Raw genomic sequence first — 20,383 nt, forward strand, 5'->3', positions numbered from 1 at the left:
TGTTTTAAAAGGGGTAACAACAGTAATTAAAAGGAAGGCATAGATTCAACCCCCCTTCTCTAAGCCTACCACAACCTTCAGTCTTTATAATAAAGTTATTTTTGGGATCTTTATTTGAGTGGTGGCCACTTTATTTTGTGGTTAATTTTGATATATTAACAGTATAAAATATTTTATATAATTATATAATTATATCTATTTATTTAGATAATTATTTAGGTAATTAATATAAAATATAATTATTTTTATCAATATAATATTATATAATTAGATATACATATAAAATTATTTTATATTAATAATGTCTCAAAATTAAATTCATTTATTTTTTCATGAAAAAAATTACATTGCTATTATTACCTATGAATATAATCTGTGTGAAAGTGGTTACAGAAAAATAAAAATCTTGACATCATTTAATTTGCTTACTCATTCTTTTTTTTTTTTTTTTTACTAAAGATAAGATATTCGAACCTGCAACCTCTTAATTGAATATGGGGAGACTATGTTATTTGAGGTATAACTCATTGACTTCCTTTCATCCTTTTTTGTTTAAGGTACTCTGCTAACTTTTATCCTAATAGCATATTGTATGAAAAATACGAAGATAAATTATAATGAAAATAACCTATATATATATATATATATAATCCGCATACGTTTTGCCATATAAAATTAAAAATGATCCGAAGTCCGAAGTCAGCGTTGACCCTATGACTTATTCGCAGTGATCATAACACGGTGCCACGTGGAGAAACAAGGTTCGAAGGTTGAGTCCATAACCATAAGCATGAAGCCGCCTTGAGCTTCTTCGATGATTCTTCGTCGTTCCCACGACTCTGTTGAAAGCCAGACTATTAATTAATAAGAGGGAGTGATCCGATCCGACCATGAACAAGTGCTGTAAAATTTGTACATGAATCAAGAAATAAAATTAAATATGGGTTTGAATAGAAGCATTGCGGGGATGGATCCACAGCTGGCTGCGGAGAAAGCAGTGTCAGTGATTGGTCAAGGCTATGATCTCTGCAGCGACATAAGATTCTCCGCCTGCAAGTCTTCCACGTTGATCGAGATTGATCATAAACACACCAGGGACATGCTCTTCCCAGTTCCAGGTTCAATTCGTGTCCACAACGTTCCCTCTTCCATCAAGTGTGACAAAGGTGAACGCACAAGGTTCCATTCCGATGTTCTCACCTTCAACCAGGTCACTGCTAACTACTAACTAATTCCATCGAATAAAACAAAGATATATGGTTCGGTAGGGATAATGAATTTGTTTTAATTGCAGATGTCGGAGCATTTTAACAGGCAGTTATCTCTGTCTGGGAAGATACCATCGGGAGTTTTCAATGCTATGTTTGACATGAGGAAGTGTTGGCCGAAGGATGCAGCTGCAACTAAGAGCCTTGCTTTTGATGGATGCTTCATATCATTGTACACCGTTGAATTGGATAGAACTAACTTAACCCTTTCCGATCAAGTCAAGAAAGATGTTCCTTCTTCCTGGAACCCTGCAGCTCTTGCCTCGTAAGTATTCTTCAGAAACAGAAACACAAACATGAAGCTTGTTCAATCAATTTAACACAGCATATGCTTGTGTTGTTCATCAGGTTCATTGACAAGTATGGCACCCATGTGATTGTTGGCGTCAAGATGGGAGGTAAAGATGTGGTCCACATCAAGCAGTCAAAGAATTCAGATCTTCCACCCGCTGAACTGCAGAAACTACTAAAACAACTAGCTGATGAGAGGTTTTCAGAGGATTCGAATCCATCTTCCAATGCCAATCCTGCTCAAATATCAGGAAAACTAAAGGCAAATATCAACCACCATATACATCTTCCGTTTCATGGTAGAAAAAAGAAAGTGATCTCTAACATAATTCAACCATGTTTACTTTCAGGATGATCATGCCAAGCTGTGGAGGCAGAACCATTTTCCTCCTGCTGGAAGACCAGTTGTAAAAAGCCACTCCAAGAATGATGTCAGTATTTCTACGAATCTATCTCTATCTTTTTATTTTGCAAGAAAGTTGCAATTCCCATAACTGCATCTGATTTATACAAATTCTTTTGCAGGAAATCATGAGTGTTTCGGTCCGCAGGGGAGGCATTGATATTCGTCAGCCTTATAACCAGTGGCTTCAAACCATACTACAATCCCCCAATGTCATATCAATGTCTTTTGTTCCTATTACTTCCTTACTCAACTCTGTTCCAGGCAATGGATTCTTGAGTCACGCCGTTAATTTGTATCTTAGATGTGAGCAAACATTTCTGAATTACTTTTGGCACAAATATAGAATGAGTAATATAATATAATATAATATAATATCTCTAGTACATGTTTTTCTGAGAGTTTTATGTATCAAATAGATAAACCTGCCATAGAGGATCTCCATCATTTTCTGGAATTTCAGTTGCCACGGCAATGGGCACCAATGTATGGAGATCTGCCTCTTGGATATGGCCACAAGCATAAGAAAAACATGTCTCCATCACTTCAGTTCAGTCTCATGGGACCCAAGCTTTATGTTAACACTGTCAAGGTAATTTCATTCAATTTAAGCAAGAAGCATATTATGTATCCAACTTAGAAACAATTTTCTTTCTAGCAAGTTGAGTGACATTCATTATGCAGGTTGATTCCGGGAACCGTCCTGTAACAGGGATTCGTTTGTACTTAGAAAGCAAAAAGAATGATCACTTGGCAATCCATCTTCAGCATCTTGCAGAGATTCCTGGTTTCCTTGAAATCTCAGAAGACAACGGCTATGAACCCATCGATGAACCGGTCGAAAGAGGCTACTACGAACCGGTAAAATGGAGCATGTTTTCTCATGTGTACACAGCACCTGTTCAGTACAACAGCTCCAGAATAGACGAGTCCACAGCCATAGTAACAAAGGCATGGTTTGAGGTGAAGCTTGTGGGAATGAAGAAGGTTCTGTTCCTAAGGCTTGGATTCTCAACCGTGGCATCGGCCAAAATCCGGAGATCAGAATGGGATGGACCTTCTACAATGTCTAGAAAATCAGGATTCTTCTCTGCCTTGATGAGCACAAAGCTGAGCAAAGAGTTGAAATCCTCGCCGGAGAAGGCGAATAAGGTGGAGATAAACTCAGCAATCTATCAAGGTGGTCCTCCAGTGCCAACAAGGGCTCCAAGAATGCTCAGCTTTGTAGACACAAAAGAAATGGTTAGGGGCCCAGAGGATACACCTGGATATTGGGTTGTCACAGGTGCAAAGTTGTGTGTGGATAATGGCAGAATCTCAATCAAAGCCAAGTATTCTTTGTTGACTGTTATACCAGAAGAAGCTATAGAGTAAGTAGCATTCGGGATTATAATATAGGATTACAATGTATCATTTAATATTATAGTCTGCTGTAAATACGTAACTTATATTGTATGATTCATTCAAAAATGAGTGTCATCTCACATCTGATGCAAAGTGAGCTAGATTTGTTTTGGCATAACTGCCATCAATAATAAAAACTACCTAAATTTCGAAACACACAAAATCGTGTCGTTTTTTCCTTTTCGCTGATCCTGATATCTAACTCCACAAGTGGGCAACAGAGACTTATGTTTGCATCTTGGTATATCAGCAAATGCAACATCACACATTTGGCGAGTTCTGTAGAAGTATATAATGATTGATATGGGGTGCGGATATGGTACTCAACAAAAGTAAGTTGAATGAGCGTCACATGTTAAAGGAGGACTCTTGTATTTAGTCAAGGTTCAAAATCTGTTAAGAGTTCCTCCACGGCACCCTACTTGTGGAAATTTGAATAGGATACGATCAGATTAAGATTATATGGGACAGAAAGTTTGGATTTGGGTAAAATTTTACTGCTACTTTGCCAGAAAAATGGGTCCAAATAACAGCTTCAAACACGTAACCGTTTTAACGGTAAAAACCGAACCAAGAGAAAATGAGAAATTAATTACAACTCAAATAAATATAAAATAATAAAATAAACTGGGAAAATTTTCTACATGCAATCTGCTAGCACGCAGGCATTTTTTTTTCCCAAAATTAAGAAAGTAAAATATGTTTTAGAGGGAAATGGGGGAATCGATGGATTAATTAAGAAGAAAAAGCAAGAGAAGAATTTCAAATCCCTCAACCGATAAAAGAAGGAAATTATTATTATTCACATGCACTACATACTTGATTACATCTCATATCACAATAATCTTGCTTTCTTACTTACCACTACTACATGATTTATATTTCTCAGGGACATGAACATGACATAGGCATTACGCAATTACAATTCACAAAAACATAGGTTTGAAAACTCTAGGAGCGAAAACAAGGAAAAAGTATCTTGTTTAACCAGTGATCTGAATGGGCTTAACATCGGGTTTCTTAACTTCTGCTTTGGGAACAGTGACAGTGAGAACACCATTCTCCATGGCTGCCTTCACCTCATCCATCTTGGCGTTCTCGGGGAGCCTGAACCTCCGCATGAACTTGCCGCTGCTGCGCTCCACACGGTGCCAGGTGTCGTTCTTGTCCTCCTTCTCAACGTTCCTCTCGCCGCTGATCTGAAGGACACTGTTATCTTCGATCTCAACCTTCACTTCCTCCTTCTTCAGACCAGGAAGATCAGCCTTGAACACATGTGCTTCGGGAGTCTCCTTCCAGTCCACACGAGTGTTGACGAACGCAGAATTGTCGGAAGAAGTAAGAGAGCTCGGGAATTGGAAGTCTTTAAAGGGGTCCCAAACGTCGAGGGAGAAAGGATCGAAGACGTTGCTCCTTCGGCCACCGAAGAAACTTGGAATCAGCGACATTCTCTTCTTTTCTTTTTCTGTGATTTGAGTAGAAAATGCTGTGTGTGATTGATTAGAAAATACTGTCTTGCTTGCCTGATGGAGAAGAATGAAGATACATAAGGTATTTAAACGCTGTGGAGGAGGAATCAGGTATTTTCCAGAAAGGTCTATATAGGACTAGTATCTACTACTAATTATTCCTTCACAAGATGTTGAAAGTTGAAACCTCCAAAACCTTCCAGATTTTTCAGGCACCACGCAGAACCCTCTGGCTTACCTCTATTTTTTAATTTTTTTTTTGGGTCTTGCTTGCTTACCTCTATTTCCCTTTTGGTCATGGCTGGCTTACCTCTTTATGACTCATAGAGTATGTTTTGAAGCCCAAATTGTTTTTGTTGGGCCTACGATAGGAAGACGAATCTTTAAATGTTACATTTAGGGCATGACCTTTTAACAAAAACAAAAACAAAAACAAAAAAGGCATAACCTGACCAAAGGCTGAAAGGCAAACAAAAATAAATGTTCAAGACAAAAAAAAACATACCGACTCTGAAAAAACAAAGAAAATCAAAGAAATTTGTTATAAAATAACTAAATAAGGAAGAGGTAACAAATAAAGAAATATAATTAGAGAAAGAGAGAATGGCATTTTATTGCTTTTTGTATGTTCCATATGCTTCATATTATGTTACTATTTATAAGCACAAAGAAGCTTTACTTTTCAAACATAATTAAATGCAATCACCCTTGGTAAACTAAGTCTCATGAAAAATGGTCATCCACATCATTCATCCTTATTACAACACTCCCCCTTGGATGACCATTTAGGATTATTACCTCGTTAAAACCTTACAAAAGAAAAACCCAGTGGGAAAAAACCTTAATGAAGAAAAAAGAGTACAATATCCTTTAGTGATGGGGACTGCCTCATTAAAAACCTTGTCAAGAAAAATCCAATGGGATAAAAACTTGACCAAGGAAAAAAAAGTACAGTCTCCCCCTCTTGTCGATATCATTTAACATCTCGAAATCGACGCATCCCAATATGATGTACCAATCTTTCAAAGGAGGATTTTGGGAGTGACTTTGTGAATAAATCTGCCAGATTGTCATTTGAGCGGATCTGTTGGATATCAATTGTCCCTTGATTTTGAAGATCATGAGTGAAGAAGAATTTGGGAGAAATATGCTTTGTTCTATCACCTTTGATATATCCGCCCTTAAGTTGAGCAATACATGCTGTATTATCTTCAAACAGGACAATTGGAGCTATCTTCTGATCAATCAGTCCACATGATGACAGAATATATTGGATCACACTCCTCAGCCAAAAACACTCGCGACTAGCTTCATGTATCGCTAGTATTTCAGCATGATTAGAGGATGTTGCTGCAATCGTCTGTTTCGTGGACCTCCATGATATAGCTGTACCACCATATGTGAATAGGTATCCTGTTTGAGATCTCTCTTTATGTGGATCAGACAAATATCCAGCATCTGCATAGCCAACTAATTGTGACTTGGATCCATAGGGATAAAACAATCCCATATCAACCGTTTCATGAAGATATCGAAAGATCTGTTTGATTCCACTCCAATGTCTTCTGGTTGGAGAGAAACTATATTTTGCTAGTAAATTCATAGCAAATGATATATCAGGTCGTGTATTATTAGTAAGATACATTAGTGCTCCAATGTCACTAAGATATGGTACTTCAGGACCAAGTATATCTTCATTTTGTTCCTTAGGACGGAATTTATCATTTTCCACATCTAAAGATCTTACGATTATTGGGGTACTCAAGGGATGTAACTTATCCATATAAAATCTTTTCAAGATCTTCTCTATGTATGTTGTTTGATGAATAAAGATCCCATTTTTTATATGCTCGATCTGCAGGCTGAGACAAAATTTAGTTCTTCCAAAATCTTTCATCTCAAACTCTTCTTTTAGAGTTTTTATAATTGTTGGAATCTCTTCAGGAGTCCCAATGATATTTAAATCATCAACGTACACAACAATTATAATAAATCCATATGCAGATTTCTTTATGAAAACACATGGACAGATATCATCATTCTTGAATCCATTTTTGGCCAAATACTCAGTAAAACGATTATACCACATTCGTCTAGATTGCTTTAGACCATATAAAGATCTTTGCAATTTAACTATATATAACCCCGGCGAATATTCATTGGATGGTTTAGATATCTTTAGTCCTTCAGGGACTTTCATATAGATATCCCGATCTAATGAGCCGTACAAATAGGCTGTTACCACATCCATTAAATGCATATGAAGTTTATGATATGCAGATAAACTGACCAAATAATGCAATGTTATCGCATCCACTACAGGGGAATACGTTTCTTCATAATCTATACCGGGCCTTTGTGAAAAACCTTGTGCCACAAGTCGGGCTTTGTAGCGCACAACTTCATTTTTCTCATTTCGTTTTCTCACAAATACCCATCGGTATCCAACAGGTTTTATATCTTCTGGTGTACAGACTACAGGTCCAAAGACTTCACGTTTTGCAAGTGAGTCTAATTCAGCCTTCATGGCTTCTTCCCATTTTGGCCAATCATTCCTTTGTCGACATTCTTCGACTGATCTTGGCTCAAGATCCTTACATTCATGCATAATTTTTAATGCCATATTATATGCAAATATTTCATTGACAATTCTCTTATTTCGGTCCCGTTTCTCTCTTGTAAAGACATAATTTATCGAGATCTCGTCATTTTCACAATTTTCAGTACCTAAACGTCTTCTGGCGTTAAAACTATATCAGAATTTTGGACAACTGCAGGTGTCTTTACTATGTCTTTTTCAATAGAAATAGTATTCACTTCTTTTCGCTTTGGAAGATTTTTGTCTTTGGAACCAACAGGCCTGCCACGCTTCTGGCCTGAATTTGCTTCAGTGGCTACTTGTCCTACTGGGACATCAATTCGAATTGGGGAATTTTTCGCTGGTATATAAGATTTGGTTATCCTCTTTGTATCGAAAAATGCATCAAGCAATTCATTTTCTATTCTTTGCAAATGTATAATCTTTTGAACTTCTAGTTCACATTGCCCTGATCGAGGATCTAAATGCATCAACGATGATGCATTCCAATTAAGTTCCTTTTCAGGAAGCTTATTCTCTCTCCTAATGTTAGAAATTTTGATTCATTAAAATGACAATCCGCAAATCGGGCTTTAAATACATCTCCAGTTTGTATCTCAAGATACCTCACTATAGAGGGAGAGTCATATCCAACATATATCCCCAATTTTCTTTGGGGTCCCATTTTGGTGCGATTAGGTGGTGCAATGGGAACATATATCGCACACCCAAATATTCTTAAATGGGAAATATTTGGCTGTTGGCCAAAAGCTAATTGCATAGGAGAGAACTGATGGTAACTCGTTGGTCTCAAACGAATAAGTGCTGCGGCATGTAAAATAGCATGCCCCCAAACCGAGGTTGGGATATTTGTTCTCATAAGTAAGGGTCTAGCAATTAATTGGAGGCGTTTAATAAGTGATTCTGCTAACCCATTTTGTGTGTGAACATAAGCTACTGGATGTTCAACACTTATTCCATTAGCCATACAATAAGCATCAAAAGCTTGGGAAGTAAATTCACCAGCATTATCAAGACAAATTGCTTTGATTGGATTTTCTGGAAATTGTGCTTTTAATCGAATAATTTGAGCCAATAATCTGGCAAACGCTAGGTTGCGAGAAGATAATAAGCACACATGTGACCATCTCGAAGATGCATCTATTAGGACCATAAAATATCTAAAAGATCTACACGATGGATGAATAGGTCCACATATATCACCTTAAATCCTTTCTAGGAATTCAGGAGACTCAAATCCAATCTTTACTGGTTTTAAGAATCTTGAGAACATGCAACACAACAAAATTCACTAGTTTTAAGAATCTTCTGGTTCTTTAGTGAATGTCCATGAGAGTTTTCAATAATTCTCCGCATCATGGTTGTTCCCGGATGACCCAATCGGTCGTGCCAAGTTATGAATTCATTTAGGCTAGTAAACTTCTAGTTTACAGTGGCATGTGATTCAATTGCACTAATCTTGGTATAATACAACCCAGATGAAAGTGAGGGTAACTTTTCTAATATAACCTTTTTATTTAAATCATGAGTTGTGATACATAAATACTCATGATTTTCCTCATTCATTGTTTCAATATGATATCCATTTCGGCGAATATCTTTGAAACTCAACAAGTTCCTCAGAGACTTAGTAGATAATAGTGCATTATTTATTATAAATTTTGTTCCTCCAGGAAACAAAATTATAGCTCTTCTAGAGCATTCTATCACATTGCCTGAACCAGTAATAGTATTAACATATTCTTCTTTTGGCACAAGATGGGTAAAATATATATCACTTTTAAGAATAGTGTGCGAACTTGCACTATCCGCAAGGCAAATATCTTCAGAATATGTCCTTACCATTTTTCTTCAAAGACAAATGATAATAATAAAATGAGTAGAAGTACATGCACAGTAAAAGTATTCACATGAATACTTAACAAACACATACACATATCAAACTATTCCATCATTGATCAAATAGCCAATATTTTCTTCAGAATCCTTAAAGAAATTAGATACATCATAATGAGTGGTGAAATTTTCATTATTTGAAACAAAATTTGTTTCCTTTCCTTTGTCATCCCTTTTCAAGGATGCTTGATAAAGATCAACTAGGTGCCTTCGGGTATGACAGGTACGTGACCAATGGCCCTTTCCACCACAACGGAAGTATTTATCCCCAATTGATTTACTTTGCCTATTGTTTCTTTCTTTATCCCACTTTTGGTGAGATCCTTTCTTGTGAACATAATTTCTTTTCCTTCCATAATTTTTCTTGTTATCAAAATCTTGCCATTTACCTCTTCTGGGGTTATAAGTTGCCGCATTTGCTTCAGGAAATAGGGCAGCGCCAGCTAGACGCGCTTCATGATTTCTTAAGAGCAACTCATTGTTGCGTTCAGCAACAAGAAAGAAAGAAATTAGCTCAGAATATTTTTAAATCATTTTTCTCGATTGCTACTGCAGGAGCACATTCGAGGCATGGAAAGGTCGAGAAAGTTTTCTCTAACATATCGGGTTTGAGGAGGTATCAACGTCTTTTGATAATTGTACATTTCTTCAAGATCTTTCCACAGATCTGCATGATCTTTTAATTTGAGATATTCATTTTTCAATCATACGTCAAGATGACGATGAAGAAAAATCATAGCTTTGGCTTTATCTTTTTGGGATGTATTATTTTCAACCTTAATGGTATCTCCAAAATCCATTAAATCAAGATGGATTTTAGCATATAGTATCCATGATAAATAATTGTTTCCATATATATCAAAAGCATTATATTCAAGATGAAGTTTCGACATAATAAAAATTTGTTACCTGAAGTCTTCCTAAAATATCGTTAGAGCTTCGTACTGATAACGTGTTATAAAATAACTAAATAAATAAATAAGGAAGAAGTAACAAATAAAGAAATATAATTAGAGAAAGAGAGAGAATAGTGTTTTATTACTTTTTGTGTGTTCCATATGCTTCATATTATGTTGCTAACTTGCTATTTATAAGCACAAAGAAACTTTACTTTTCAAACATAATTAAATGCAATCAATCACCCTTAATAAATTAAGTCTCATAAAAAATAGTCATCCACATCATTCATTCTTATCACAACAAAATTTTATTTATAACTCAATTTTGTGAACAAACATGAGCTTTCTCTCCTACTTCCATATAGTTAGTTTTTAAATTAAATAGTTGCACAATTGTGCAAATTATTAGTCATCACACGTATTGAATAATCATATACTTTACAAATACTTTTTAGATAATTTTGGTTATATTTTTATTATCTTTCATATCAAAAATCATATAACTATCAATCAATCAAGTACATCATGGTTAATTATATTAATATTAATACTAGAATTAGTATTATTTTCTCTTTTTGTTTGTTAATTATTCTACGAAATTTTAATTATTATCTAAAATTATAACTTATTTTGTAATTTCTAAACGCGGTCATCGTACCAATTTTAATTATTATCTCAATATCATGTGCTCCATAAACTATAGTGCCTTTTTTTTTAAATTTTCTACGAGTAAATATCCCAGATCAGTTCCTCAATAATTTATAATTGAATTTAGTCATTAATAAATCTTAATTACAAAATCAATTTTTAAATTTTTATTTCGTTAGATAGATAAATTCTCACATCAAATTATTTGTCTATATAAAAAAACATATATAAATTAAAAAATTCTTAAAAATTATTATGTCTTTCATTAAATAATAATAATTAATTTGTCTAATTTCTTACCTAAATTTAACGTAGAAATTAATATATCTAACAAAATAAAATATTAAAAACTAATTTGATAATTAAAAGTTATTGACAATTAATTTGTCTAACAAAAAACTTTTTGGAGATTGATTTAGAAAATTATATTACTCATGTAATTATATTCTTCCTTCATATTTAGAATTCGAAGAAACAAATTAGTATCTTCAACCAATAAGGGTAAATTACTTAGATTAATTGACAATAAGACTATAGTGTGTGTTTTGAAATTGAAATTTTAATCATCACAATAATCCCATAGATTATGGTCTATGAACATCTTACAAAGTAATATATAAAAACTCTAATGATTATTGAACTACACCGACATGTAAATTACATTTGTTCATACTATCATTCCTATTTCAATTACGGAAATATTTAATAACAAAAATATAACAATAATCAAAATTTTTTATTTAATATTTATTAATTATTATAATAATTATAATTAATAAATATTAAATATTTTTTTTATCTCTTTAGTATTATTAGTATATCTTTTTATTTGACAGTTTTTAAATTGAATTACTTTCTATTATGGATTATTCGTTTTTAGTATTTGGTATTGAAATTTATTGATTCAATTTTAATTGTAATTTTTATGCAGTTTTTATTAAAAAGAAAAAAAAATAATGAATTCTATTAAAAATGAGTGTAAAAAAGATAAATTAAAAAGAATATAGATATTGTTACTTAAAAAAAGGATAACAAAAAAGTACTGTTATAATGGTAATTTGTAGTTAATGGGTTGGACTTGTAAAATTGGCCCACGCGTTGAACGGAGGTAGTCTTCGACTAGACTCGCATCCGGGAGCAGCCGTCCTGCTTGTGTATGTGAAAGAATGGGGGTGGTACCTGCAAAGACACTCCGATGCCTAAGTTAGCAAAGGGTTTTAGCAGGTTTAGAGAGTATTGGAACTTAGAGATACCTGATGGGTGTCAGGATATTTATAGTGGTGAACTAATAATTACCGTTGGAGTAGTTCCACCTTTTTAGGTGGATAAATGTCCCTTTATCTTAGGGAAGTTGAGGAATGGCCACTGGAAGTGGGTTGAGAGATTTTATGGGCAGTTACTTATTTGAATAAGGGTTATCTGCCAGCTAATATTCGATCCCGACTTCCTCAGGGCAAGTCTGTGTTGGATCCGACTTCTTGTGAGGAGGTCGGTGTCATGTGAAGGCTAATCTTTGGATTGGGTCTTTTATTTAGACCTGGGCCTTAATGTTGGGCCAGGGTATGAACAGTGCCCCTACTCGAGTCCAATCTTTTAATTATGAGTTGGATTTGAGTATTTGAACTCAGGCTTGTAGCCGACATGATTCAGAAACCGACGTGATTTTTAAAACCGACGTGATTTAAAAATTTTCAACAGTCGCGTCTAATCAAACGTCGCGTCCGTTAGGAGTTTTGTATTTACACATAGGGAGCGGTTACATTGGTAACGACGCGTATCTTTAATGATAGCCTCGTTTTACTGTTTTGTCCCTGATGTATTTATAAATACTTTTCCCTATCTTTCTTCTGTTTCTTTCGTTTTCTGAAATTTCTTACTTCGAACCTTTATTTTCTCAAAGAGAAAGCTTTTCTAGCCTCCCCCTTGCTGTGACTGATGTTGCTTCTGCTTCTCTTCGCATTCATCAACAAAGGTTAGTTCTCTATCTTTCCCTTTTTATCATTTACGCTTGATACCTTCTGCGAGTTTAGAGGGAATTTTTGTATGCTGTGTAGTGAGTACGTTGGTTTAGTCGTCGTTGTTTTCTCGTTCTTGAGAGAAGTTGTTCAGTCTTTTTAGAGGACCTAAGTATGACCCTTTCCCATTTTTCTTTGTAGGTCTCATCGCCTTTTCATCTATTTTTTACTGAAAAATATGTCTTCTCAAGTTTCTGAATGGGTAGATGTTACCGTTCTTGGGGAGGAACCCTTAGTAGATACAGACTACATCACTGACCTCCGCACCCACCATAGAGTTTGTGTTCTTGATGAGGATGAACCAAAGTACGAGTTGATTGCTCCGGGTCCTGAGGACCGGGTGTGTTTTGGGAAGGCTACCGATGCTAACCCTCATTTCTTTTTTATGTACGAAAGTCTTTTTACTTGCCTGGGGGTTCTTCCTTTCTCTGACTTTGAGGTAGAGGTTCTGAACCATTGCCGAGTTGCTCCCACCCAACTTCACCCCGATTCTTGGGGTTTTATGAAGATTTACCAGCTTGTTAGTTGAGAGCTGGATTTTCCGATGTCTTTGAGAATCTTTTTCTATCTCTTCCATATGACCAAGCCCTTCAGTGGGCAAAATAATAAGCAACAGTGGATCTCTTTCCGGGCCATTCAAGGTCGTAAAATTTTTTCCATCTTTGATGAATCTTTTCACGATTTTAAGAACTTCTTTTTTAAAGTCCTAGCAGTGAAGGGTCACCATCCCTTCTTTCTTGATGAAAATTCTTCTCCCCACTTTCCTCTATACTGGTTGGAGGCCTCTCCTGTAGAGAAATACGACCTGGATGACTTGGATGAGGTGGAGGAGGCTGTTGTGGGGTTCTTCCGAGAAGTTTGGAGAAGAGCCCCTTATTTGGATACAAGAAGGTTTCTTCAGGGGTTTCCGAGTTTTGTGCAGACCCAATTAGGTAGCTTTATTGTTGCTTTTTAATAAATTCCGACTTGTAATCTTTCGATTAGTTGTTTTCGACTTGTGGTAATCTAACTTTTTGTTTTCTTCTTTCCAGAGATGGTGAAGAAAGGTTCCAGTGCTTCTTACCAGAAGGTTCAGGATGCTAAAAGAAGGTCACGGGCACGGGTTGATGCCGCGAGGGCTGCCGGCACTCTTCCCCCTCCTCCTCCTCCTCCCCCTCGTGATTTGGGGACCTCTTCTCACCCAATTATGGTAACTTCTACTTCTGCTTCTTCTCTTCCTTCTCCTACCCTTCCTGCCCAAGCTTCCCCTGAACCTGAGAGGAAGAAGCGCAAGACTTCGGGGTCAGATGCTTCTTCCAGGGATTTTGATGGTCCCCAATTCGTTCGGAATTACATCTTTTCCCATACTCATATTAATATGGACGATGCTTCCGTTCGAAACCATCTTAATATCCTGGTTCAGGGGAGTGTTCGGGCTGATGGGGTATGCACGAAACTTCTTGATATTTTTTAGAATACTCCCCTTACCTCTTTGGGTTCTACCCAAAAAGTTGAAGAGCTGGAGGGGAGGATTTTCCTTTATCAAGAGGAAGAGAAGAGGCTTTTGGAGGAAGTTGCTGGCTTGAATGAGGAGAGGTCCCGACTTCAGGAAAGGGAGAAGAAGTTGATGGCCCAGTTTGCCATGGAGGAGGGCCCGAAGAAAAAGGAGGAGCAGAATTACATTAGGATCTTTACCGACAGCATTGATCTTCAGCAAGAGATGGAGAAAGGTCGGGAGGCTTATCAGGATCTGGAGGACTCCGTAGCGGAGAGCTCGAAGGAGGCCTGGAGGATCTTTAAGGAACAGATCGGAGTTATTGCACCTGGCTTGGACCTTTCTCCTCTGGATCCTGATAAGATTGTGGTGAATGGTGCTATTGTTTCTCCTCCCCGCCCTGAGACAGATTCTAAGCTGAAGACCCGTGGTTAGAGGATTGTAGAATCTCCTCCTCGTGAGGATCAACAAGAGGGATCTCAGCCGACGTCTTCAGGCGTTCCGACTCCCACCGCTGAAGAGACTGCTCTGTCCTCCCCTGCTGCTGACCCGACCTCCCTACCTTCTGGTGATACCGATCCTTCTTCTACTTGATTTGAGCTATTTGAGGCCTGGCTTTTAGGCCCCTTTGTATAATTTTTATCTTTTTATTGTTTCTGTGGTAATTGCACTTGACTTTTCTTGGCCTTTTATGGCCGTTAACAAAAAATGTTTTAATTCCTGCCCCCCTTTTTGGATAAGGGGTTTATGACTACTTGTCTTGTGCATACTTTCTATGATTATTCCTTTGTTAGGTTTTTTATGAAAAACCCTTTTTATCTTTTTTTGGAAAAAACTTTTTATCTGGGCAGGCTGCGCTTTGTTTGAATTGTCTTTAGGTTTTCCAAAGACTTTGAGCCAGCTTCTGCTTTTGATTTTTGATGAATTTCCTTTTTCCTCTTTTTGTGTTCCTTATGAATTCAAATTTTTCCATCTGAATTGTTCACAACTTAGGTTATTTTTGCGATACATTTCAAGTTTTCTCAGCTTTTTTGACTTGTCAGTCGTAATCCTTCCGAGTTATCATGATCTGCTTTTATAACCTCTTTACGCCAACTTGTACCTCGTCGTTTTATCATGCTGACCACGTAGGTCGGGCATGGGATTTTTACGTTTTGTCGAGCTTAAGTCGGCGCGTTTCGTAGAAAAAATAATAGCAACTTAATGGAATTTACAAAGAGATGTAGAAAAAGATCTTTATTTATTGACGAAGGTACTTTTTGCTACTAAGGGGTTGAAAAATTGTTGCCCCTTAGCCTCCACTTTGATGCCTCGTTAAAATCTCCTTCAGGAACAACCTTCTTTTTGGGAAAAACCATGAAGTCGGGAAAAAGAGTACATCAGGGAGTGGAGTTCACTTTTAACTTTAGTACCTTTTCATATTACAAGCATGCCACGACATAGGTAGTTCGGTACCGCTCAAGTCGGTTACTTTGTAGTATCCCTTTCCTAAGACTTTACTTATCTTATATGGCCCTTTCCAATTAGCAGCAAGCTTTCTTTCCCCCAACTTGTTGACTCTGATGTCATTTCTGATCAAGATCAGGTTGTTTGAGGCAAAGCTTCTTCGAATGACTTTCTTGTTGTATCTGTTTGTCATCCTTTGCTTTAGCGCTGCTTCTCTTATCTGGGCTTGTTCTCGGACTTCGGAGAGTAGCTCGAGTTCTTCTTTGTGCCCCTGTACGTTGCCAACCTCGTCGTAGAAGCTTACTCTTGGACTTTGCTCAATGATTTCAACTGGTATCATGGCTTCTATGCCACAAGCAAGTCGGAAGGGTGTTTCTCCTATAGTAGACTGGTGTAGTCCGATAGGCCCATAGTACTTGAGGGAGTTCCTCAGCCCATGCTCCCTTTGCATCTTGCAACCTTTTTTTCAGCTCTATCAGTATGACTTTATTGTCTGCCTCGACTTGTCCATTTGCTTGTGGGTGCTCTACCGAGGTGAACTGGTGCTTGATCTTCATACTGGCTACCAGGTTCCTGAAGGTAGAGTTGGTGAACTGAGTGCCATTATCGGTGGTGATGGAGTGGGGGACTCTATACCTTGTGATAATGTTCTTGTAGAGGAACTTCCGACTTCTCTGGGCTGTAATGGTGGCTAGTGATTCTGCTTCTATCCACTTCGTGAAGTAGTCTACTCCCACTATTAGGTACTTGGGAAAAGGGTCCCAATAGGTCCAATCCCCATTTTGCAAAAGGCCATGGAGAAGTTATGCTAATGAGCTCCTCGGGGGGAGCGACGTGGAAGTTTGCATGCATTTGGCATGGTTGACACTTCTTTACGAACTCGATGGCGTCTTTTTGTAAGGTCAGCTAGTAGAACCCGGCTCGTATGACTTTCCTAGCCAAAGACCTCACTCCAAGATGATTTCCGGAGATACTATTATGGACCTCTTCTAAGACTTCAGTTGTCCTTGAGGTCCGGACGCACTTTAACAATGGTGTAGATATCTCTCTTTTATAAAGTATATCTTTTACCAAAGTGTAGTTTTGTGCTTCCCCCAGTATTTTCTTGGCCTCTTTTTTCTCTTTGGGTAGGATGTTGAATTTCATATATTCGATTAGTGGGTCCATCCATCCGAGGTCCAATCCGGATACTTCAAGGACGTCTTGCCTGCCCTCTGTTTTTGTAACTGAGGGTTCTTGGAGAGTTTCTTGGATCAGGCTTCTATTATTCCCTCCTGGCTTGGTACTTGCTAGTTTGGAGAGTGCGTCTGCTCTACTGTTGAGATCCCGAGTTATGTGTTTGACCTCGGTCTCTGCAAAACGCCTAAGATACTCCAAGGTTTTGTCTAAGTACCTCCTCATGTTGGGGTCTTTAACCTGATACTCTCCATTTATTTGGGAGGTCACCACCTGAGAGTCGCTGAACACGACTACTTTGGTCGCACCGACTTCTTCTGCCAGCTTTAATCCTGCAATCAAGGCTTCATATTCTGCCTGATTGTTAGAAGCTGGAAATTCAAATTTGAGGGATACTTCTATTTGAGTATCCTCTTGGTTGGCTAGTATTATGCCTGCACCACTCTTGATCTCCTGCATACTCTGCCACGAAGTCGGTAAGGCATTGGGGTTTGATTGCCGTTCGAGTTTCGTACTTGAGGTCAAACTCGGATAGTTCTATAGCCCATTGAACCATTCTACCCGTGATATCCATCTTCTGAAGGATTTGATTCATGGGCTGGTTCATTCGAACTCTTATTGTGTGAGCTTGGAAATAAGGTCGTAACCTTCGAGAGGCTACTATTAAGGCATATGCACACTTCTCGAGTTTTTGATACCTTAACTCAGGGCCTTGTAGAACTTTGCTGGTGAAGTATACAGGATGTTGTCCGACCTCGTCTTCCCGTATTAGAGCTGATGCTACAGCTTTGTCGGCTACGGACAAATACAGGACGAGTTCTTCCCTAACTTCAGGTTGGATTAGGATGGGAGGTTGGCTTAAAAACCTTTTGAATTCTTGGAATGCTTCTTCACACTCAGGAGTCCATTCGAACTGGCATCCTTTTCTTAGTAGAGAGAAGAGTGGTAGAGATTTTAATGCTGATCTTGCGAAGAACCTGGAGAGAGCTGCAAGTCGGCCATTCAACTGTTGGACCTCCCTTAAACAAGTCGGACTTTTCATTTCTAGGACTGCTCTGCATTTGTCGAGGTTGGCTTCAATCCCCCTTTGTGTAAGTATAAATCCTAGAAATTTTCCTGCCTCCACCGCGAAGGTGCATTTTGTGGGATTCAATCTCATCCCATGCTCCTAATGGTGTTGAAGACTTGCGAAAGATCGGTCAAGAGGTCACCCTCATCCTTTATTTTTACCAGCATGTCGTCTACATAGACTTCCATTAAACTCCCAAGGTGAAGGGCAAACACCTTATTCATCAGCCTTTGATATGTGGCTCCTGCATTTTTCAATCTGAAAGGCATGGCCACATAGCAATAGTTTGCTCTTGACGTGATGAAAGATGTCTTTTCTTGATCCGGCTTGTACATCAGAATTTGATTGTATCCCAAGTACGTGTCCATAAACGACAAGTATTGATACCCCAAGCTGGAGTCTACTAAGGTATCAATGTTAGGAAGTGGATATGGGTCTTTAGGACACGCCTTGTTCAGGTCAGTGTAATCGACGCACATCCTCCACTTGCCGTTTTGCTTTTTGACCAGCACCACATTCGCAAGCCATGCTGGATACTTGACTTCTTTGATGAAGTTGGCTTCTAGGAGGGCTTTTACTTGCTCTTCTACTACTTGAGCTCGTTCAGGCCCGAGCTTCCGCCTTCTTTGCTGAATAGGTCGCGATCCAGGGTATACCGATAGTCTATGTGACATGAGTTCGGGATCTATCCGTGGCATGTCGGAGGCTTTCCACACGAAGAGGTCGGAATTCTCTCGTAGGAGCCTTATAAGCTTCTGCTTCAAATCTTCTTTCAGGTTGGCTCCTATGTTGGTGTTTTTCCCTTCCTCTTCTCCAACCTGTACCTCCTCAGTTTTTTCCCCGGGTTGTGGTCCCAATTCTTCTTTAGCTTTGATTCTTCCGAGCTCAATGGTGTGCACCTCCTTACCCTTTCCTCTCGAGTTCAGGCTTTCATTGTAGCATTTCTTGCCAATTTCTGTTCTCCCCTAATGGTTGCAATTCCCTCTGGTGTTGGAAATTTGATACAAAGGTAAGGGGTGAACACCACTGCTCCGAGCCGATTTAGGGTTGTTCTGCCTATTAGGGCATTGTAGGCTGAACCCACATCAACGATTATAAAGTCGATGCTCAGAGTTTTGGACTTTGCCCCTTTTCCAAAAGTTGTGTGTAGGGGTATGAATCCTAGTGGCTTTATTGGCGTATCCCCCAACCCATATAAGGTGTCAGAGTAAGCTCTCAATTCCTTTTCATCCAACCCCAGCTTATCAAACGCTGGTTTGAACAGGATGTCGGCCGAGCTCCCCTGATATACCAGGGTTCTGTATAGATGGGCATTGGCAAGGATCATGGTTATCACCACTGGATCGTCGTGTCCAGGAATGATGCCTTGCCCGTCTTCTTTAGCGAAAGAGATGGTTGGAAGGTCGGGAGCTGCACCTCCAACCTGGTAGACTTTTTTCATGTATCTTTTTCATGATGACTTTGTGAGACCACCTCCAGCAAACCCTCCTGAGATCATGTGTATATGTCTTTCTGGGGTCTGCGGTGGTGGATCTCTTCGGTCCTCTTCGTCTCGCTTCCTCTTGTCATGATGTTCTGACCTTTCCATGAGATATCTGTCCAGCTGACCTTCTCTGGCCAGTTTTTCTATCACATTTTTAAGGTCGTAACAATCATTTGTTGAGTGACCATATAGCTTACGGTACTCACAGTAGTCACCATGACTCCCTCCCTTTTTATTTTTTATGGGCCTAGGGGGAGGTAGTCTTTCAGTATGGCAAATTTCCCTGTATACGTCAACTAGGAAAACTCGTAGAGGAGTATAGGAGTGATATCTCCTAGGCCTTTCAGGGCCGACTTCCTCTTTCTTTTTGGGCTCTTTTTCTCTCTCATTTGATGAGTGAGAGTGCCCAGGTCGCCAGCTTGTCTCTCGAAGTCTGGCATTTTCTTCTATATTGATGTACTTCTCAGCTCTCTCCTGTACATCACTCAGGGATGTTGGGTGCCTTTTCGAGATGGACTGGGAGAAGGGGCCTTCTCGGAGTCCATTTACTAGGCCCATAATTATTGCCTCCGTGGGCAGGTCTTGAATCTCCAAACACGCTTTGTTGAACCTTTTTATGTAGTCCCTTAAAGGTTCTCCGACCTCCTGTTTTACTCCTAGGAGGCTCGGTGCGTGCTTTACCTTATCCTTTTGGATTGAGAATCGTATGAGGAACTTCCGCGAGAGGTCATCAAAACTACTGACTGACCTCGGGGGGAGACTACCGAACCACTTCATCGCTGCTTTAGTCAGGGTTGTCGGGAAAGCCTTGCAACGAGTAGCATCAAAAGCATCGGCTAGGTA

The 20,383-nt window shown here is 38.5% G+C and overlaps 3 protein-coding genes across 3 annotated transcripts; 1 reads left to right on the plus strand and 2 right to left on the minus strand.

Annotated features, from left to right (window-relative positions):
- The first annotated feature begins 644 nt into the window (after nucleotides 1-644).
- NSL1 (MAC/Perforin domain-containing protein) lies at nucleotides 645-3,529 on the plus strand. The gene is made up of 7 exons (XM_016334577.3): nucleotides 645-1,210; nucleotides 1,295-1,533; nucleotides 1,617-1,821; nucleotides 1,910-1,990; nucleotides 2,085-2,268; nucleotides 2,382-2,554; nucleotides 2,647-3,529. Exons 1-7 carry the CDS (start codon nucleotides 917-919, stop codon nucleotides 3,334-3,336), a joined length of 1,866 nt encoding a protein of 621 aa, XP_016190063.1. The 5' UTR covers nucleotides 645-916; the 3' UTR covers nucleotides 3,337-3,529.
- A 597-nt stretch (nucleotides 3,530-4,126) lies between these two features.
- On the minus strand, nucleotides 4,127-5,059 carry LOC107631210 (17.3 kDa class I heat shock protein). The gene has a single exon (XM_016334576.3). The coding sequence runs from the start codon at nucleotides 4,812-4,814 to the stop codon at nucleotides 4,350-4,352; it is 465 nt and encodes a 154-aa protein (XP_016190062.1). The 5' UTR covers nucleotides 4,815-5,059; the 3' UTR covers nucleotides 4,127-4,349.
- Nucleotides 5,060-18,979: 13,920 nt separating this feature from the next.
- On the minus strand, nucleotides 18,980-19,498 carry LOC148572497 (uncharacterized). The gene has a single exon (XM_088507548.1). The coding sequence runs from the start codon at nucleotides 19,496-19,498 to the stop codon at nucleotides 18,980-18,982; it is 519 nt and encodes a 172-aa protein (XP_088363674.1).
- Nucleotides 19,499-20,383: the final 885 nt, after the last annotated feature.

This window comes from Arachis ipaensis, chromosome B3 (genome assembly GCF_059453495.1).
Source record: "Arachis ipaensis isolate K30076 ecotype BB chromosome B3, ASM5945349v1, whole genome shotgun sequence".
Taxonomy (NCBI): Eukaryota; Viridiplantae; Streptophyta; class Magnoliopsida; order Fabales; family Fabaceae; genus Arachis; species Arachis ipaensis.